Source organism: Capricornis sumatraensis, chromosome 16 (assembly GCF_032405125.1).
Source record: "Capricornis sumatraensis isolate serow.1 chromosome 16, serow.2, whole genome shotgun sequence".
Lineage (NCBI taxonomy): Eukaryota > Metazoa > Chordata > Mammalia > Artiodactyla > Bovidae > Capricornis > Capricornis sumatraensis.
Genome location: NC_091084.1, coordinates 10,934,826 through 10,954,957, shown reverse-complemented (window position 1 = coordinate 10,954,957; position 20,132 = coordinate 10,934,826). Strand labels below are relative to the sequence as shown.

The 20,132-nt window shown below is 37.0% G+C and overlaps 1 protein-coding gene across 1 annotated transcript in view; it reads left to right on the top strand.

Moving 5' to 3' along the window:
- The window catches only part of CNTN5 (contactin 5), a 635,147-nt gene that overhangs the window by 549,857 nt on the left and 65,158 nt on the right, over positions 1 to 20,132 (top strand). Inside the window, exons 16-17 of the mRNA XM_068988835.1 lie at positions 17,350 to 17,420; positions 19,819 to 20,053. Coding sequence (XP_068844936.1) covers positions 17,350 to 17,420; positions 19,819 to 20,053 — 306 coding nt within the window. The remainder of the gene's footprint in view (positions 1 to 17,349; positions 17,421 to 19,818; positions 20,054 to 20,132) is intronic.

Below are 20,132 nucleotides of genomic sequence, written 5' to 3'. Positions count from 1 at the left end.
ATTATAGGCACTTTCTTAAAATTCTTTATGCGGCCTTCACCATCTGACCTGCTATAAATCATACTTTGAAAAGACAAATTTTGCCTTAACTTGACCAACTTATAAAACACCAGCATGCTTCCAGTCTTCTAGAATAATGTGTCTCTGAAAGAATGCTTATAAAGAGCACATAAGGAAAATTAACAGCTTTATTTAAAAACAAATTTTAAGGTATCTTGTTTATCACTTGAAAGGAGCAGAATTAAAAAGTTGTTAATAGAGTTTTGACTACTTTGGACAAAGTCTTATTGAGATCTATCCTTTATGACCCTATCAAATTGTATGTAAAACATATTTGGTAAGGGACTAGTTTAGGCAAACACAAATATCAACAATGTTGATGAGAATAATTAAAACAATAGAGAAATGAAGAGGGGGTAGATTACAGATACACGAGGGAGGAACATTAATGTCTTTACACTCAATGATAACGTTAATCTCAATTATTACGGTATAAGTACAGTAAGGGTGAGAATCTTGTCTTTTTTGTTCATTGTTTTATTGTTCACCTTGAACAATGTCTGGCACTGGTAGTATGTTTTTGTTGAAAGATTTAAAGAGACTGTTAGTTTCCTTTCCTTTATATGCTGCTACCCACACCAGGACCAAGGTCAGAGAAACATGTACATAGAGAACTAAGAATGAAATGTGTACATTTTGTATCACAATTATTGAATTGGACCAAAAAATGTGATTTGTGACTTCTTGGAAATCGAATGCAGTTTATAATAATTAAACTATCGAAAGTGTTTGTTCTTTCTCTAAAACACACTCAGTCTCATTCTTTAAAAATAGAAAGAAAAGAATCAGAAAGTGAAAATAATCATTACATAATGTGAGAATTACAATAATTCTCATAAAGTGAGACAAATAATTAAAATTGTTTTCTGCCAGGGTCCAGCCCTGGTGGATCCAGGGAATTCGAAGGTGGGGATGGTGTCAGCATCTTTGGAAATAACTTGTTTAATTACAGATAGAGAGGGATTAGAAGATTAGCAGAGAAAAAGAGGCTGAATAACTTGGTTCACATAGAATACCAATCACCACCTATGCAGGCCGCAGGCGTCTTCCCGTTCTCCCAAAGGAGAGGAGGCACTGAGGCCCCTCCGGTCTGATCTTAGAAGCCCAGGAAAAATTAATAGGCTTGGTGGGTACCCATGCACCAGATGGGAATTTGGCCAGAAAATAGTAGGAGAGAAAAAGGGGCTGAATAACTTGGTTTACGTGGGATACCAATAAAATTCCAAGACAAGGAATTTGCACCATCTACGTTGGGCCACCGGTGCCACTTGAATATTGGAAGGTGCCCCTCCTTGGGCTCCTTCTCGTGTGGGCTTGAAAACCAGGGCAAATAAGTAGACTTGGAGGACACCCATGCTCCAGATGGGAATTCAGCCAGAAAAACGGGGAGCAGAAAAGAACGACATGAGGGAATCAGTCTTTCCAGAAACTGATCCAATTTCTTTATTTTTGGGTTTGCTTATATACCTTTTGTTACACATAGGGATGAATACAGAGTCATGCGGGGGTCAGCAGTCCTGAACTTTATCAAAATCAGGTGCTTCACATGAAAAAAAAAAAAAAAAGGTCTTAGGGATATTACATCATCTTCTGGCCATGAGTGAGACCTGCTGACATTTTATGATCCTTTCTTTCTGATAACCAAAACACTTATTTCTTCCAAGGGTGTTTTTTTCTTAAACCAGACACCACCCTCCAAATAAAGTTACATTCCTATAGGGTGAGGGTGTAGTGAGTTACAGTCAAGAAAGGAATTTATTTAACCCAAGGTTAACATGATTAGTCTTAAAGGTTAATACTTATTTCTCCTACATGCTTAAAGGTTAATGCTTATTTATCCTAAATGCTAGTTATATTCATTATAAGGGCAGGGAACATGGAGATTTAGCAGCAAACATCAGCCCAACAAATGAAAATCCTTTCACCAATGTTCCCCTTAAGATCTATTTAGTCTTAAGATAGTGATAAAGTTACATTTTTACATAGCAAGGACACAGTGATTTATAACAAAGTACAGTGATCTATTACAAAAGAGAAAATTCATTAACTCAAAAAGTCTAATATTGCTAACTTTAAAAACTACTATACTTCCTTTTCTATATTCCAAATACATTGATTAATATATTACCAGGTGCCTAAGGATATGGAGGCCTGGCAGCAATCATTGACTCAACAAGAAGAAAAAGCCCTATGCTAATTAAGACTCTCAAAATACTCCAAAACTCTCTGTGCTGTTTATGGTTGAGAGGTAGTAAACAATCATGTGACAGGAGTATGGATAATCCTGTCCCACAAGCTAGTCTGTCAGCAGAGAGGTTTGACCTGAGACATCCTTGTCCCACCCAGGGGAGGGAATCAGCAGCAATTATTGACACAACAAATGAAAAACCCTTCACCAATATAATTCCTAACCAACCCTCTATACTAATAATTTCTAACTCCCCCAAAGAATTTGCCTTTAGTAAGTCTAAAACATCTTGTGCCTCTCAGATTGGGAGGCTGTAAACAATCACATGTGGCCAGACGAATCTACACAGGCAGGCTAGATAACCTTCAGAGGAGTCCGTAAGCTGAAACAGTCTTGTCACGCCCAGGAATTTTATTGCCTTGGAGCTGCACGTTTGCTCCTTCTCCGAGAGAAACGGTTATGGTGGAGAGCATAAAACAGACTCTGGTTTTGGGGTAGATGCTCAGGAACAGGGGGTTTCCTGAGGCTTGATCATGCCTTTGCATATGCCAAGCCTCCTTCCTCATGACCTTTGCCATGGGCGGAGTTCCTCAAGCTGGCCCCCGGCAGTTTTCATACAAAAATTAAGCACAAAAAAATTAAAAATAGAGTAGCCTAATACATTGGAGAGTACATCATGAGAAATGCTGGGCTGGAAGAAACACAAGCTGGAATCAAGATTGCTGGAAGAAATATCAATAATCTCAGATATGCAGATGATACCACCCTTATCACAGAAAGTGAAGAGGAATTAAAAAGCTTCCTGATGAAAGTGAAAGAGGAGAGTGATACAGTTGGCTTAAAGCTCAACATTCAGAAAACGAAGATCATGACATCTGGTCCCATCACTTCATGGCAAATAGATGGGAAAACAGTGGAAACAGTGTCAGACTTTATTTTTTTGGGCTCCAAAATCACTGCAGATGGTGATTGCAGCCATCAAATTAAAAGACGCTTACTCCTTGAAAGGAAAGTTATGACCAACCTAGAGAGCATATTGAAGAGCAGAGACATTACTTTGCCAACAAAGGTCTGTCTAGTCAAGGCTATGGTTTTTCCAGTGGTCATGTATGGATGTGAGAGTTGAACTGTGAAGAAGGCTGAGCACCGAAGAATTGATGTTTTTGAACTGTGGTGTTGGAGAAGACTCTTGAGAGTCCCTTGGACTGCGAGGAGATCCAACCAGTCTATTCTAAAGATCAGTCCCAGGTTTTCTTTGGAAGGAATGATGCTAAAGCTGAAACCAGTACTTTGGCCATCTCATGCAAAGAGTTGACTCATTGGAAAAGACTCTGATGCTGGGAGGGATTGGGGGCAGGAGGAGAAGGGGACGGCAGAGGATGAGATGGCTGGATGGCGTCACCGACTCAATGGATGTGAGCTTGAGTGAATTCCAGGGGTTGGTGATGGACAGGGAGGCTTGGTGTGCTGCAATTCATGGGGTCGCAAAAAGTCGGACACGACTGAGCAACTGAACTGAACTGAACTGAACTGAACTGAATACATTAGAAAAGATTCATTCATAGAAAAATCCAACTTTCTGCTTTTGTGCTTTGCCAATTACAAGTTGTTTTTTCTTGCTCCATTTTCAATAGTGTGAATTTTAAATTAAACATTAATTGCTTGGTTGCATTTCCATGCATTCATAAAAGCAGCCATGCTTTCATTGTGTACAGGTGTTCATTAAATAAGAGTATAACAGGTTAGTTGTTCCTCATTTTATGTACTCACTCTGCAGATATTGAAATGACTGCCAACATTAGTACTTAGGCTCACATATTTTCTAAAAAGCACTGCCTTACTTTGCATATTGTTAATTGTGTTTAAACAAAGGCAAAGATTGCTGCCTAATTCAGATGCTCTCTATAAATATTCATTTCAAAAATAAATAATCCATTTGGGATGAATAATCCTTTTAGATTTTCAATAGTATAAATCTCTTTGTGCTATTAAAAAGTACTTAAAAAAAAAAACACTGTCACATTTCAAGCTAAATCGTATTCAGATGATGCATTTTAATAGACTTGCCCCTCATCTATTTCTGCTGCTACTTCCATCATATAATGCCTGTCTCTCCATTTTATCATGAGTTCTATATACATGACATACTCTAGTCCATTAAAATCTTATGGAAGAGAAGAGAAATAGCATGAAAATTCATGAAATTCTCTTTTTTGAAAATGAATTGAGGAAAGCTGTACTGTGCACTTTATGCTCCTTATGCTTTGGTAACACTCAAGGCTAGAGCTACTAATGGTGTTGAACCAAGTGTTGAGTTTTGTCCCTGTTTTGTCAGGCAGCACAGATTAAAAGGGACACCAACATCCTGAGACATCTTCTCAAGTGATGCACTCTGCCTCTATTGAGTACATGCCCTGTATTTTAAAAGATGATGCGGTTCTAATGGACCAAGTAATCTTTGAAAAGCAGTGGAGCTGCTTGGAAGAGAAAAGGTCTCACACTCAGGATATTGAGTTGAAAGCTTTATGTCCCTTTAAATTCTCCTCTTTACTAGAATATTCTAAACCCAAAACACTTTTAGTAAAGCATTTTTACCTTAGATTGTTTCTTGTCCACATGTCCCAAAAGGTTAAATTTTCTTTACAATATCCTATAGGGTATATTTTTAATTTTATAGTCATCAAAATACTCTTAGTAGTCAATAAATATAAGATAAATTGGTTTAGTCAACTTATTATAATTAGAATGTCAAAATAGTCATACAAATACAGGTTTCCCCAGCTAAACAAAAGAAAGGCATTCCTATGAAAATTCTGTAAGTCAAAATGCCATCAAATGAAGAATTTTTATTTCATTTAGTGCTCAAGTTCTTTGAAATTTTCATTCAGTTTTCATTTTTCACCTTTTTTCATAGAAGTGAAAATCTCTTCAGATTTCTTTCAGTTAGTGAAGCAGTTACTAAAATGTAGATAAAACAAAGCACCGTAAAGCAAACTTTTGAAAAGCAAGGGATATCTGTATATATTTACACTTTAATGTGTGTTTATATTTATTTATTTATAGTTCAATTTTCTTACAAGTTTTAGTGAGTTAGCAACAGAGAGAGAGAAAGGGGTAGATATAACTCTGTGTTATTTTGGAAATGTGTTACAATCTTTAAATTACTATGTAAGTTTGTATTGAACAGTGGGAATCTTTTCCTACCATTTAAAAAGATAATCAAGAGAGAAAAATCATACTTTAAGAAATTAATTTGAAATATATATTCTCATAGACATAACAAAATATGTAAATATGAATTTAGCAACAGAAATTCTCATTTATCTGAACAATTCTCTTATTTAATTGAACCTTAATATTCTGTAAGTTACATATTTATAGCAGCAATTTAAAAGATACATGCAAAGGGGAGAAGATTGTGTTCACTATGTAACCTACAATTTAGAAAGATTTGGTTTTCTCTGTTGTATAAAATTTCTATTATCAAAGCTTTTGATGTAAATCTCAATACTTGCTTTTTTTATTTCATATTGTGATGAATTGATAGAGAAAGAAATAAAAGAAGGTGCTGCCTAATACCTATCATTAAGAGTTTCAGGTTCAGAGTTAGGCAGATCTAGATTAATGGTCTTCTCTGCCACTTACTAGCAATAAACATAGGTAAGCTGTATGCACTGTTCAAAGCTCAATTTTCTCACTTGTAATCTACTCCCTTCAACTATTGTATTAAATAAGATAAAGCAGGTGAAAAGCTTTTCACACATGGTAAGTGCTTAATACTAGCGAGTTATTACTATTATTTTTTATCATGAATTTAAATATTATTACTTTATTAAATAGAAATTTAAACAATAGTGATCATGCATGAGTTGCCATTTTAATATAGAGGAAAATTTTCAGATTAAATATGTGTTTGTCAACATAGTAAGTGTCACCTAGTCTCTTGGCTTGTAGTGGGCTTCTTCAATACACCATCCTGTTGAAAAGTCTCCACAGTAAATTGCACCATCCAACCTGGGCCCTCAGCCCACCTGAGTAGTCAGGGAGTCAAGAGAGACTTTCAAAGTGTGGTGCACAGTACAGGGTACGTCTTTGCTACAAGCCCCTCCTCACCTCCATGTAAGGCCTCTCCATGTTGCTTTTTTTATCTAGCTAGGGAAAGATTGAAGGCAGGAGGAGAAGGGGACAACAGAGGATAAGATGGTTGAATAGCATCACCAACTCAATGGACATGAGTTTGCATAAAGTCCAGGAGTTGGTGATAGACAGGGAGGCCTGGCGTGCTGCAGTCCACGGGGTCACAAAGAGTTGGACACAGCTGACCGACTGAATGGAACTGAACTGAGCCTCATCCATAGCAGATTGTGATACTGTTGCAACATGTAGCTTTTTTTTTGGGTGGGGGGGTGGTTCTTATAGCAAAAGGAAATGAAACAACTTGCTTAAGCAAATTGTTGCAAACTCAATAACTTTCCAGTTTCTTATTGCATTAATATTCTGTCCTGACATTCTCTTTGGATGTTAATATGGAAAATGTCACATATACTTTTGGCCAAAGAGGGGTTACCTGGTGGTTCAGTGGTACAGAATCCACCTGCCAATGCAGGAGATGAGGGTTTGATTCCTGGGTTGGGAATATCCCTGGAGAAGGAAATGGCAACCCACTCCAATATTCTTGCCTGGAGAATCCCATCAACAGAGGAGCCTGGCAGGTTACACTCCATGGGGTCACAAAGAGTCAGACATGGCTGAACAACTAAACAACAATTTTTGGCCAAATAAGGAAAATATATACTTACATTTAAGAGGCTAATGCTCAACCAAATAAATATGAGTATCAAGTAAACAATCGGATGAATATATTGTCTAGCCTTAGCAGTTTCTGCACTATATCATGTTACAGCTAGGTAACTGGTTTATTAAACATGCTGAACTTGGTAGAGTTTAGACGTATTAATAAGCTTTATTCTTCTCCCACCATTGTTCTCCAGTATGCGTCATCTCAAGTCTGGCTTCAGCCCCACTTATTAATTTATCTAAAGTTTTTTAGATATTAGGACAGTCTCATTTTTCAGGTATCAAAGAATTCCATTTTAACTTAATAAAAACTTGCATCTCATATCTAGTTCTATGCTTCTGTCCCTCTATCCTTGTGCAGGCTTGACTAAAGGGTTATGATTTCTCTTTTCTTGCTTCTTTCTGCTTCCTCTCTGACCTCCAAATTCTATTCCAACTCCCAGGTCAGAAAAGAAGAAGGTGGACATGTACTTTAGGTGCTGCGGTTTGTGGTTCTCAAGGAAATATTGAGTGCCCCACGAGATGGCATTTGTCCACATCCTGTTTCTTTCTCTCATGAGTACTTTGGGCTCTTTGGAGAGTATCCTATCTCCTACTAGCAGGCAGCTTTATCAGCTCTGAGCTCAGCAAGCCTATTCAAACCTACCTTCTGTAGGGTCTGCTTTGCCCACAATATTATTTCACATTTCTGATCCGCCAAGCTTTAGAAGTACAGTATGTCTTCAAAAACTATGTTCGTCTCTGCTCTAATAGCATAGTGTGGGACTGGGTCATCCTACAAAATTCTGAAGCTCAATAGCATCCAGCTAAGATGTGAGAAGCAAGCATCTGTACTCTGCAGCAGCTGTTTTGCTTCTTATGACATTCCCACTTCACTCCTAGTGACACCCGAGGCTGGAGGGCCATGCCACAGCACATCCATCTGCTAAGCTGACAGCCTCTTCCAACATATTCCTTGTGCTAAATAATCTCACAAAGATGGCTAGAGGAGAGTAATAGGAAAGGGTCAGAAAATTGGTTTTCTCCATTTCCTAATAGTTCTGTGGTTTTAGCTAGACAACCTCACTTTAGCATCTGAGGTTACATGTGTCTCATCCCAAGTCCAGAAAAGACTCATTAAGCTTCCTACTACAATTTCTTTCCATGTACATTATCTTTCTACTTCTGATAGGCTCTTGTTTTGTTCGTATTCTTGTTTTCGCGGTTCTTGCCTGTGATAATTACTTAGAAAAGTTCATTGAGTTCAAAAGTTATGGAATGAACACAATGAAATACTATTGTAAGATGGAGCTGAATTAGTTTTCTCAGGGGCATGTGGGTTGACCTTTTAAATGGCATTTAATGTGGCTTTGAAGGCCAGACCAAATGGGACTCAGGTGGAATTATTTATAGGGGCAATTAAAAAATCTACATACTATTGTCAGGCACTGGAGTGTACAGAGAAAAGGCATAAAGCTGTGAGGGTTTTAAAGGTCTCTCCAGTCTCTGTTTCTAAATATATATATATGGTATTAAAAAAAACAAAAGCATTCAACTGAAATAATTGGGAAAATCTCAAAGAAAATACTATTAAGTGAACATTATAGCTTTCTTCAACTGAGTAATTTAATTATATTAAATAAAAGAAATGGCTCTCAGTAACACTAAGAGAAGATGAAGATCATATTAAGAGCAAGCAACAGACCTCTAGGACCAAATCTCAATATTCAGGAAAAAAGAAGCTAATGGTACAGAAGACAGTATTTTAAATTCATGAAACCACTTTTTTCCATCATGAAATATTTTCTACAAACTTTTTTCAAAAAATATATCTTCAGTTTCAGAGGCACTTTGCAAAGAGATGGGGATTTTAACAAATGCCTTTCTAAATGAAACATGAGTAATTGTTAGGCATGTCCATTTCTGATTAATAGTAAGGTGAGGGAAGAGAATTGGAAGATTTGAGCAAGAAAGACCAAAGGGCAGGGAGAGGATATCAGTCCAGGAGTAAATGTGAAACACTCAAGTTAGATTTATCCTGTCTCCTTAGTCCCTATCATACTATAGGCCAGTCAAAAATCATGAAGCATGTTCCAAGTCCAACGTTGAGCACATGTTCTGCGTTATAGCATTTAAATTTTATATCAATACTGTAAAGCAGGAAGGTTTAGTCCCATCTTACGATGGGAAAACAAAATAGGAGAATCTTAAAAACTTGCATAAAGTTACCTAGTCAGTAAGTGGCAGACCTGGAATTCTAATCTTAAGCCCCAAATGATGATTCCCAAGTTTTCTTCTCTTGTGTTGCTGGAAGAGGGTGTTTGCTATGATCAGTGGATTCCCTTGGCAAAACACTCTTAGTCTTTGACCTGCTTCATTCTGTACTCCAAGGCCAAATTTGTCTGTTACTCCAGGTATTTCTTGACTTTCTACTTTTGCATTCCAGTCCCCTATAATGAAAAGGACATCTTTTTTTGTGTGTGTGGGGGCGGGGGGGAGGTGGTGTTAGTTCTAAAAGGTCTGGTAGGTCTTCATAGAACTGTTCAACTTCAGCTTCTTCAGTGTTACTGGTCAGGGCATAGACTTGGATTACCATGATATTGAATGGTTTGCCTTGGAAATGAACAGAGATCATTCTGTCATTTTGAGATTACATCCAAGTACTGCATTTTGGACTCTTTTGTTGACCATGATGGCTGCTCCATTTCTTCTAAGGGATTCCTGCCCACAGTAGTAGATATAATGGTCGCCTGATTTAAATTCACCCATTCAGTCGATCTTAGTTTGCTGATTCCTAGAATGTCAACGTTCACTCTTGCCGTCTCCTGTTTGACCACTTCCAATTTGCCTTGATTCATGGACCTAACATTCCAGGTTCCTATACAATATTGCTCTTTATAGCATCAGACCTTGCTTCTGTCACCAGTCACATCCACAACTGGGTGTTGTTTTTGCTTTGGCTCCATCCCTTCATTCTTTCTGGAGTTATTTGTCCACTGATCTCCAGTAGCATATTGGGCACCTACCAACCTGCAGAGTTCATCTAACCATCTCATCATCTGCCGCCCCTTTTTCTTTTGCCTTCAATATTTCCCACCATCAGGGTCTTTTCCACTGAGTCAGATCTTTGTATCAGGTGGCCGAAGTATTGGAGCTTCGACTTCAGTATCAGTCCTTCCAATGAATATTCGGGGTTGATTTCCTTTAGGATTGACTGATTTGGTCTTCTTGCTATCCAAGGGACTCTCAAGAGTCTTCTTCACTGCAATTCAAAAGCATCAGTTCTTTGGCACTCATTCTTCTTTGTGCCCCAACTCTCACATCCATACATTACTACTGGAAAAACCATAGTTTTGACTATAAGGACCTTTGTCAACAAAGTGATGTTTTTGATTTTTAATACACTGTCTACATTTGTCATAGCTTTTCTTCCAAAGAGCAAGTGTCTTTTGATTTCATGGATGCAGTCACCAGCTGCAGTAATTTGGAAGCCTGAGAAAATAAAATCTGTTGGTTTCCACTTTTTCCCCATCTATTTGATATGGAGTAATGGACTGGAAGAAGCACAAGCTGGAATCAAGATTGCTGGGAGAAATATCAGTAATCTCAGATATGCAGATGACACCACCTTTATGGCAGAAAGTGAAGAGGAACTAAAAAGCCTCTTGATGAGAGTGAAAGAGGAGGGTGAAAAAGTTGGCTTAGAGCTCAACATTCAGAAAACAAAGATCATGGCATCTAGTCTCATAACTTCATGGGAAATAGATGGGGAAACAGTGGAAACAGTGTCAGACTTCATTTTGGGGGGGCTCCAAAATCACTGCAGATGGTGACTGCAGCCATGAAATTAAAAGATACTTACTCCTTGGAAGAAAAGTTATGCCCAACCTAGATAGCATATTGAAGAGCAGAGACATTACTTTGCCCACAAAGGTCCGCATAGTCAAGGCTGTGGTTTTTCCAGTGGTCATGTATGGATGTGAGAATTGGACTGTGAAGAAAGCTGAGCACCGAAGAATTGATGCTTTTGAACTGTGGTGTTGGAGAAGACTCTTGAGAGTCCCTTGGACTGAGAGGAGATCCAACCAGTCTATCCTAAAGGAGATCAGCCCTGGGTGTACGTTGGAAGGAATGATGCTAAAGCTGAAAGACCAGTACTTTGGCCACCTCATGCGAAGAGTTGACTCATTGGAAAAAACCCTGATGCTGGGAGGGATTGGGGGCAGGAGGAAAAGAGGATAACAGAGGGTGAGAGGGCTGGATGACATCACCGACTCAATGGATGTGAGTTTGAGTGAAGTCCGGGAGTTGGTGATGGACAGGGAGGCCTGGCATGCTGTGATTCATGGGGTTGCAAACAGTTGGACACGACTGAGCGACTGAACTGAACTGAATGGGACTGGATGCCATGATCTTAGCTTTTTGAAAGTTGAATGTTAAGCCAGCTTTTTCACTCTCCTCTTTCACCCTCACCAAGAGGCTGTTTAGTTCCTCTTCACTTTCTGCCATTAGAGTCATATCATCTGCATTCTGAGATTGTTACTATTTCTCCCTGCAATCTTGATTTCAGCCTGTGACTCATCCAGCCTGGCATTTTGCATGATATAAACTCTGCATAGGAGTTAAATTTATAAATTACATTTCTAGGCACTGTGATATATAATTTTGAAAACCTTAAAAAGTAAGTACTATTATTATCTCCATGAGGAAACTGAAGGACAAAGAGGTTAAGAACTATTTGAACCAACCAGCTAGAACGGTAAAACTGTTATTGGGTTTTATGATCTTTCTTGGTCCCAGAAGAACACTATATTACTACTTACATGTACCACTTTATCTACACTATTGATAGGAATAACAGCATTATTTGAACTCCTTAGGAAACACCACTGATTTTTCCTTTTTAAATTTTGGAAACTCTAACTCTTCTAACAAAGTGGGCTTAAGTGATAATCAGTTAACTGAAATACTTGTATGTTATACAGTTCAATTCAGGTAGGAACTTTTGTTGTTATTGCTTGATTTCTCTCCTGACTTCACCCTCACCATGTAAGTAACCTCTATTCTTTCTTCCTTTCTTCTGCACTTTTCTGTCCAAAGCAGTTGCTGGATTTTGCTCCTAATTTTGTGACTTCTCTCAGATCTCTAGCAAATCTGTATTATTTAATGAGCCATGTGAACATCTACTATAGTAGATTTGGAAATTTTTCATGGAAAAAAAAAGAGATTGGTAGATGATTTCATCCTGTATTCTTTTATTAGTTGAGTGTTAATTAAAGCATATTTTTAGTGTGACAGACTTTGTTCAGATTACTATACTTAGGAAGAGTTCTTTGAAGTGCAAGCTTAACTTTATGCATGCTTAAACTAAGGTAGTGTAATATATTTTGGTTGCTCTGAGCATTTGCAATCAAACATATAAAATGAAAAGGGACAAAAGTCTACATTTTAACATGCCAGACAAGGCACTAAAATAGCAAGGCATTTACAGATTGTTGGAAAAATGTTAATCACATTATTCAGTCATGGAAGAGTAATGTTCAAAAAGAAATTCAGAAAAATCAGTGAAAGTGAAAGTGTTAGTCCCTCAGTGGTGTCTGATTCTTTGCGACCCCATGGACCATAGCCCACCAGGCTCCTCGGTCCACGGAATTCTCCAGGCAAGAATGCTGGAATGGGTTGCCATGCTCTCCTCCAGGGAATCTTCCCAACCCAGGGATCAAATCTCTGGGTCTCCTGCAATGCAGGCAAATTCTTTAACATTTGAGTGACCAGGGAAGCCCAGAGTGAACCCATTAACAATGCATGTAAATTTGATTCTCTGAACTAATAATTTCATGGCATTTATCAGTAGCCAACTGAGGGAGAGAGGAATCTAGCTGCATAAATATAAATCAAAATTTGACTATATTTAAATATATTTGGTTTTAAGTAAATGTGTATTTCTCTGAACTCAATGAAAGCATTTATTACATGTTTGATCATATTAATTTTTTGCTTCTAACAGGAATTATAGAACTTTCACAACAGAATGACTCTGAAAAATTAAGGCATATCTCTACATATCATAAGCATGTTGTTTTATAAATAAAGGATATAATTAAAATCAGTGGACTCCAAAGTGTTGACTGCAGAGATAGTAACTGTGTGCCATCAACTTGAAAAAGAAATGAATGAGCATGGGTTCCACTGATCATCTGCATGTAATTAGGAAATTTAAGCTAATTAGAATGAGAGTGTTCACTTCAAACATTGTGATCCTGACAGCAGAACACACTGCCTGAGTTATATCTATTAAAGCCTTAGGTTTTCTTTTATGTTTGTTTTTCCATTTTTATTGAGATATAATTGATATATAACACTATATTAAAACTGAAAAAAATGATCTTATATATTTGTATATTACAAGATGACTATCATAATAAATTTAGTTAATATTAATCACCTCACACAGTTTTGTTTTTCCTTATGATGAGAACTTTTAAGATATGCTTTCAGCAATATTCAAATATATGATAACAGTATTTTTAACTATAGTCACTATGTCTTCCCAGAATTTATTTATCTTGTATCCAGAAGTTTCTACCTTTGTACCACATTTGCCCATTTCCTCAAGCCCTGTCCTCACCTCTGGCGATTACCAATTCGTTCCCTGTTCCTACCAGTGCCATTTTTTTTTTTTTTTTAAGATTCCACATGTAAGTGAGATCATACAATGTTTGTCATCCCCTGTCCAGCTTATTTCACTTAATGCAATGCCCTCCATGTCCATCCATGTTGTCTCAAATGGTTGAGTTACTTTCTTTGTATGCCTGAATAGTATTTCATTGTATTATAATACACTGTATGTTTTTTTATCCATTCATCGATCAATACATTTAGGTTATTTTCCTGTCTTTAAAGCCTCAAGTTTTTGTTACCATTTCAGTTACTATTTCCTATTATATCTAGCAAGCCTGTTGTAGAAAGAACAGTTCATGCTTATACACTAACTTATACACTTATACATAACTTATAATTTATATACTTATACATAAACTATTTAAACACAATGCTCTATAATGCCTCTTTTGTATCATTTATTATACATTAAAGGGCTTCTCTTGTGGCTCAGCTGGTAAAGAATCCACCTGCAATGTGGGAGACTTGGGTGCAAGATCCACTGGAGAAGGGAAAGGCTACCCACTGCAGTGTTCTGGCCTGGAGAATTCCATGGACTGGGTAGTCTATGGAGTTGCAAAGAGTTGGACATGACTGAGCGAATTTCACTTCCATTATACATTAAAATTGGATAAACTTACTTAACATGAAGCTGAATATGGGTTTCTCTGGTAGCTGAGATGGTAGAGAATCCAACTGCAATGTGGGAGACCTGGCTTTGATCCCTGGGTTGGGAAGATCCCCTGGAGAAGTGAATAGTTACCCACTCCAGTATTCTTGCCTGGAGAATTCCATGGAGAGAGGAGCTTGGCAGGCAAAGAGCCAGACACTACTGAGTGACTTTCATTTCACTACCTTAAAAGAAACTGATCGCAGTAGGAAGACTTCAAAAACTAATTTTATATGATAAAAGAAATTTTACAAAATCTAGGTCAATTGTGAATAATTTGACAAGGATGTTTCTCATACAAAAGCAAATTAATTTTGCTTTCTTGGTTCCTCAAAGTGGAAATTTTCCCCACACTTTTCATTAGTTTCTTTCTTTCTTTTTTTTTTTTTTTTTTACTCAAAAAGTTAAAATCTTTGAAAAATCTCAATATATTTTCTAAAAAAAAAAAAAAGCATTCATAGACTAAGGGACAATACTACCAAAACAAGAAAGTTTTGACATCAAACCATCACTTGTATTTTATCCTACTCATGTTTCTTTAATGAACTTCAAGAATTATTCACAAAAGCTAGAGGTTCCAAGGATTCTCTTTTTAGATGATGTCTGAGGGCTGAATAAAACAGAAAAGGACTTTCAGTGCCTAGTGTTTCCACAAAATCCATGCTCGTGGGGAGAGTATATTCCAAGAAAAATATGCAAGATCCTAAATCTGGGTATAAATAAATAATTCCAATATAATAGATGAAGTAGGTGGCTCTGGTAGCTATTAGTTGAATATTATTTAGCTATTAATTGTCAGAGATGAATGTGAAACATATTTGTATGTGGATAACTTTTTATTTTTTATAAACAAATGATACTAAGAGAAGCTATTGTGGCACAATATCAACAAATTAACTTGTTTACGCAGTTTATTTGACCATGCATTGATGGTCACAGTATTCAGAACTCTGATGTTAGCCACTGATGTATATTTGGAATTGTGTATCCCTGTCCTTTTACACATAAAGTTAAACCAGTTCTTTTCTTGTGTGCGTTATCCATACCATGCACCAGAAAAAAAAAAAAAAAGAACTTTGACTTAGTACTGTATAACAGTGATTTGGAGACCTGGTATCAAGGCACACTGCCATGTCATAAGTTGTTACATGCAGAAATAACTTTTGACTATTAGTAAAAAGCTCAAGTCATCTGCCTGCTCTTCATATAAATCAGGATGTATTTACCACTATTGCCCCAATGCCACATTTTTCTTAGTTGAATCACTTGTAACTTCCTGACTGAGAGACAAAGGGGTATCCAGTTCCATATAATTCTGAGGGAGTACATGAGCATGAACTCCATATGTGAATAATTTTTGACATGTATGTAACTGTGAAAGAAGAAAAAAATTTTTCACTGCTTCTGTGTATATCCTTCTACATGAACAAGATAAAAACTGACATTCATGGAGAACATGGCCTAGGAGATGATATTGGGACCCTGGTGACTTAAGGTCATTTAATTCAACAGACGCAATGATAGTGCTCTTTCCCACCCCCGTGGTCCAGGGAGAATTTTTTTTTCCTTTCTATTAGTATATAAATTCTACAACAGTTTTTCTAGTATATGAAATGTGTGAATATCTGCCAGTAATTAAAAGCCTTTCATCCAAGTAGGTAATATATGAAAGTTAATGTATTGTTTATGAGTATATCAAGATCATTTAAAAACTATCTGTTGAGATATAAAGATAACACTGAAGTGTAATATTGCTAATGCAGTCTCATAGCCTGGAAAAGGCTTTCTTTTAATAGTTTTCTTCATTTAACAGTTATTCTTTTGATAATATTCCCTTTCAACTGCAGACATATTTTGTAGTTTGATTCAGTGAAGGGGAAATTTATTTCTTTGACACATTTATTCTTTTAATAATTACACATTTGTAAAACTTTTGCCAAGTATCTATATATTTTTCAGTTTGCAGAGAGATTCAGTCTTATAGTTTTTTGTTTTTTTGTTTTGTTTTGTTTTGTTTTGTTTTGGTAATATGTAATCATTTAAATAGGTTCTCACTCCATGGAGCTATTGCTAAGATTTCTTTATAAGGACCTGCTATACAGCACAGGTGCTCTACTCATTACTCTGTAGTGGGAAAAGAATCTTAAAAAGACTGAATATATGTTTATGTATAACAGATTCACTTTGCAATACACCTGAAACTGACAGAATATTGTAAATAAGCTATGTGTGCTTAGTCGCTTGGTCCTGTCCAACTCCTTGTGACCCCATAGACTAGTCTGCCAGGTTCCTCTGTCCGTGGAATTCTCTAGGCAGGAATACTGGAATGGGTTGCCATGCCCTCCTCCAAGTGATCTTCCCAACCCAGGGTTCGAACCCAGGTCTCCACTCCCATAAAAATATTAAAGAAAAAAAAAAAAGAAATTGCATTTACCCTTCTAAATAAACTATAATTGGCATTTTCCATGGGGGAAAAAAAAAAAAAAAGAAGAAGAGAGACTAGTTTTTAGCTGGGGGAAAAGTTTCTTTAAACTGGAGCTTCCTGGGAGTTCTAGTAAAGCCCTAAGGCTAATGTCTACCTGTGGAATTTCCAGGGGCTCTGGCAAGCCCTGGATCACAGAAGATTCACATGATTAGAAAGGAAAAAAATGTGTAGCATGAAGCTTAACTTATCATTAGTAGATGTCCTTGACTGTAGTGTTAATTATGATTTGGACCTTATAAACCAGAGAACATTTACAAGAGAATAATTAGTTTGGAGATGCAGTATATGGCCATGAAAAATATCTGCCAAACTCTCCCACAGAGATTTGAAAGCAGGGTATCCATCACAAATGTTTTGTTTAAATATTGAATAAGACCATCCTGACTTCAAACAAATTTTGATCTGTTTATTTGAAAATGTTACCCAACCAGGTAGAATTATGATGTGTTCTTATTGTAAGGACACTTAAAGTGTGCGTTTTCCTCACTCATGGCCCGTTTTTAACCACAGTTCCAAAGACAGCACCTACCAATGTAAGTGGAAGAAGTGGAAGAAGGCACGAGTTGGTCATCGCCTGGGAGGTAAGAAAGCCCACTCAGATGTCAGGACGTGTTGATTCCTTAAATAGAAAGCTACACATAGGGTATGAGTACCTGGTACAGAGTATCTGTGTAATTTTTGTTTGAGATTACAAACGAGATTACAAAACACTTTGAGCATCAATTACTCATATGAATATTTCCAATGTGAACCTTTCATACCAAGTCTAAAGTCCCATCCTGTCATATGGGCTCTGTTAGAATAAAGCTTGAATAATTAAAATACGTCCTCTCTCAAATTCGTTCAGATGTTTGTTTGGCTTAGTTTAATGTTTGATTACTTCACAGTTGACATTTTGTGGGCTAAACCCACTGAGGTTTTTCTGGAGTAGAGCCTGAGATATCTCATTTATCCCATAAAATAATCCCACTAGTGGTGATAATTTTCCCTGTTTTCTAAATGATGACTGATACACAGTTTGAGTAATTTCCTGAGAAACAGTAGAATTAGGATTTTTATAACAAAATGCTTCTTTTGTATCCCTCACCATCTGACCTCCAAAATTCCTTCTGTCAAAGGAAAGGAGTGGGGGTGAAAGCCTGTGAGAGGTACATCTATTTTACATAAAGCCACTTTCCTCCTCTGATGTTAACTTACTCTATTATCAAATATAGCTTTGTAGATCACAGATCAGTGCCTCAAAAAGTGGAGATGGAAGTGCCTATTGGAGAAAACTGAACTAATCCCTGACCATCTCGAAGAACAATGAAAGAATGTACAAAAATATACAGAAAAACTTATTTCCCCTTAGTAAATCTTCCATGAGCACATCCTCTGACCTGTTCCTCTGTTTATTCTCTTCTTCTTCAATAAAACTTTATGTCTTGCTTTTGATTTCTGCAGAGGTATTAACTTCCCAATTCCTGACCTTCACTGAGATCATACCTCTTTAAATGGAATTGCCTTCCCTGTCAGTTGTGTGTCTTACTCAGCTTGTGCTACTGTAACAAAAATGCCATAGACTGGGTGGCTTATAAACAACAGAAATTTATTTCTCACAGTTTTGGATGCTGGAAGTCCAGTTCTAGAAGGCACAGGTGGGTTCAGGTCTAGTGAGGGCCTATTTCCTGGTGCTTATAGCACCATCTTCTCACTGTGTCCTCATCTGGCAGAGGGGCAGAAGAGCTCTTTAGAGTCTATTATTAGGGCACTAATCTGACTCATGAGTACTCCATCCTCATAACTAAATCACCTACCCCAAATCCATCTCCTAATACAATCACATGGGGGATTAGGAATTATCCCATAAACTGGCGGGGTGGGTGTGGGGGAGATGATATAAACATTTAGTATATAGTACTTTTATATGATAGACTTTGTCTCTTTTTTTCCTCAAATCAATTTTTTTTTTTATAAAGTAACAAATATTTGTGTGTGTTAAGTCGCTTGAGTCATGTCCAACTCTGAAAGCCTATGGACTGTAGCCTTCCAGTCTCCTCTTTCCATGGGATTCTCCAGGCAACAATACTAGAGTGGGTAACCACGCCCTCCTCCGGGGGATCTTCCCGACTCAGGGATCAAACCTCCAGCTCTTGAGACTCCTGCACTGCCGGCAGATTCTTTACTGCTGAGCCACTGTCTATTGGATATCTATTTGTCAAACATTGTCCTAGGCAATGGTTGGTAACTGCTCCATTGACTAACTAGTTAATCACAATTGCACAATGCAATTCATGCCTATTTAACAAATTTAAATGTGGGAATTCTCTTGCAGTCCAGTGGTTAGGGCTCCAGTCTTCCACTAAAGAGGACATGGATTGGGGGACTATGATCTGGTATATGAGGCCATGTGACCAAAAAAATAAAAATTAAAGAATTTAAATATAAATCATATAATATAAGCTTCTTGTGCATATACTGCATTCTAATTATTCTAATATTTTATATGTTAGTAAAGCACAAAAGTAATTAAGGGAAATACTAAAAAAAGAAAAACAAAAAGGTCTTACATTAATTTCTCCTAAATTTTCTGAGCAAAGACCTTTGCAGAGCATTACCAGTGACAAGATTTTCCCAACCACCAGACCATATGACAATTTTCACCAACATGTTAAATTCTAGTGTGGACTCCAAGGACCTTTGTTTCATACACATGACTAATTGGAGTAAAGTTGTCTCACTTCAAGAGTTTTTAATACTCTTGATAATTTTCTTAAATATCAACTGATACCATTTAATTTTTTAACTTTTACCTTTAAAGCCTTTTAAATTTGCAACAACTGCCAAGTGATTATGCTACATTGGCTTTCAATGTACTAGAAAGTTCGGAGAATCTCTTTTGTTCTAGTTATCTATAATTTTAAAAGGTTAAAGACTGGAATAAATAGGTTTCTTAACCAGTTATTTTGCTGATAATTAATTGTATTTTTTCTTCTCTAGCCAGTATCTGAAGAGTTTCAGAATGGGGAAGGCTTTGGCTATATTGTGGCTTTCAGGCCCAACGGAACACGTGGCTGGAAGGAAAAAATGGTGACATCCTCTGAAGCTTCAAAATTCATCTATCGAGATGAAAGTGTCCCTCCTCTTACCCCCTTTGAAGTGAAGGTTGGCGTTTATAACAATAAAGGGGATGGACCTTTCAGTCAAATTGTTGTCATATGTTCAGCTGAAGGAGGTCAGTTTTATCATCTTTATTTTCATTTAACATTTTAATATTTATTTTGGTAACTGAATGTGACATTATTGTATTATTA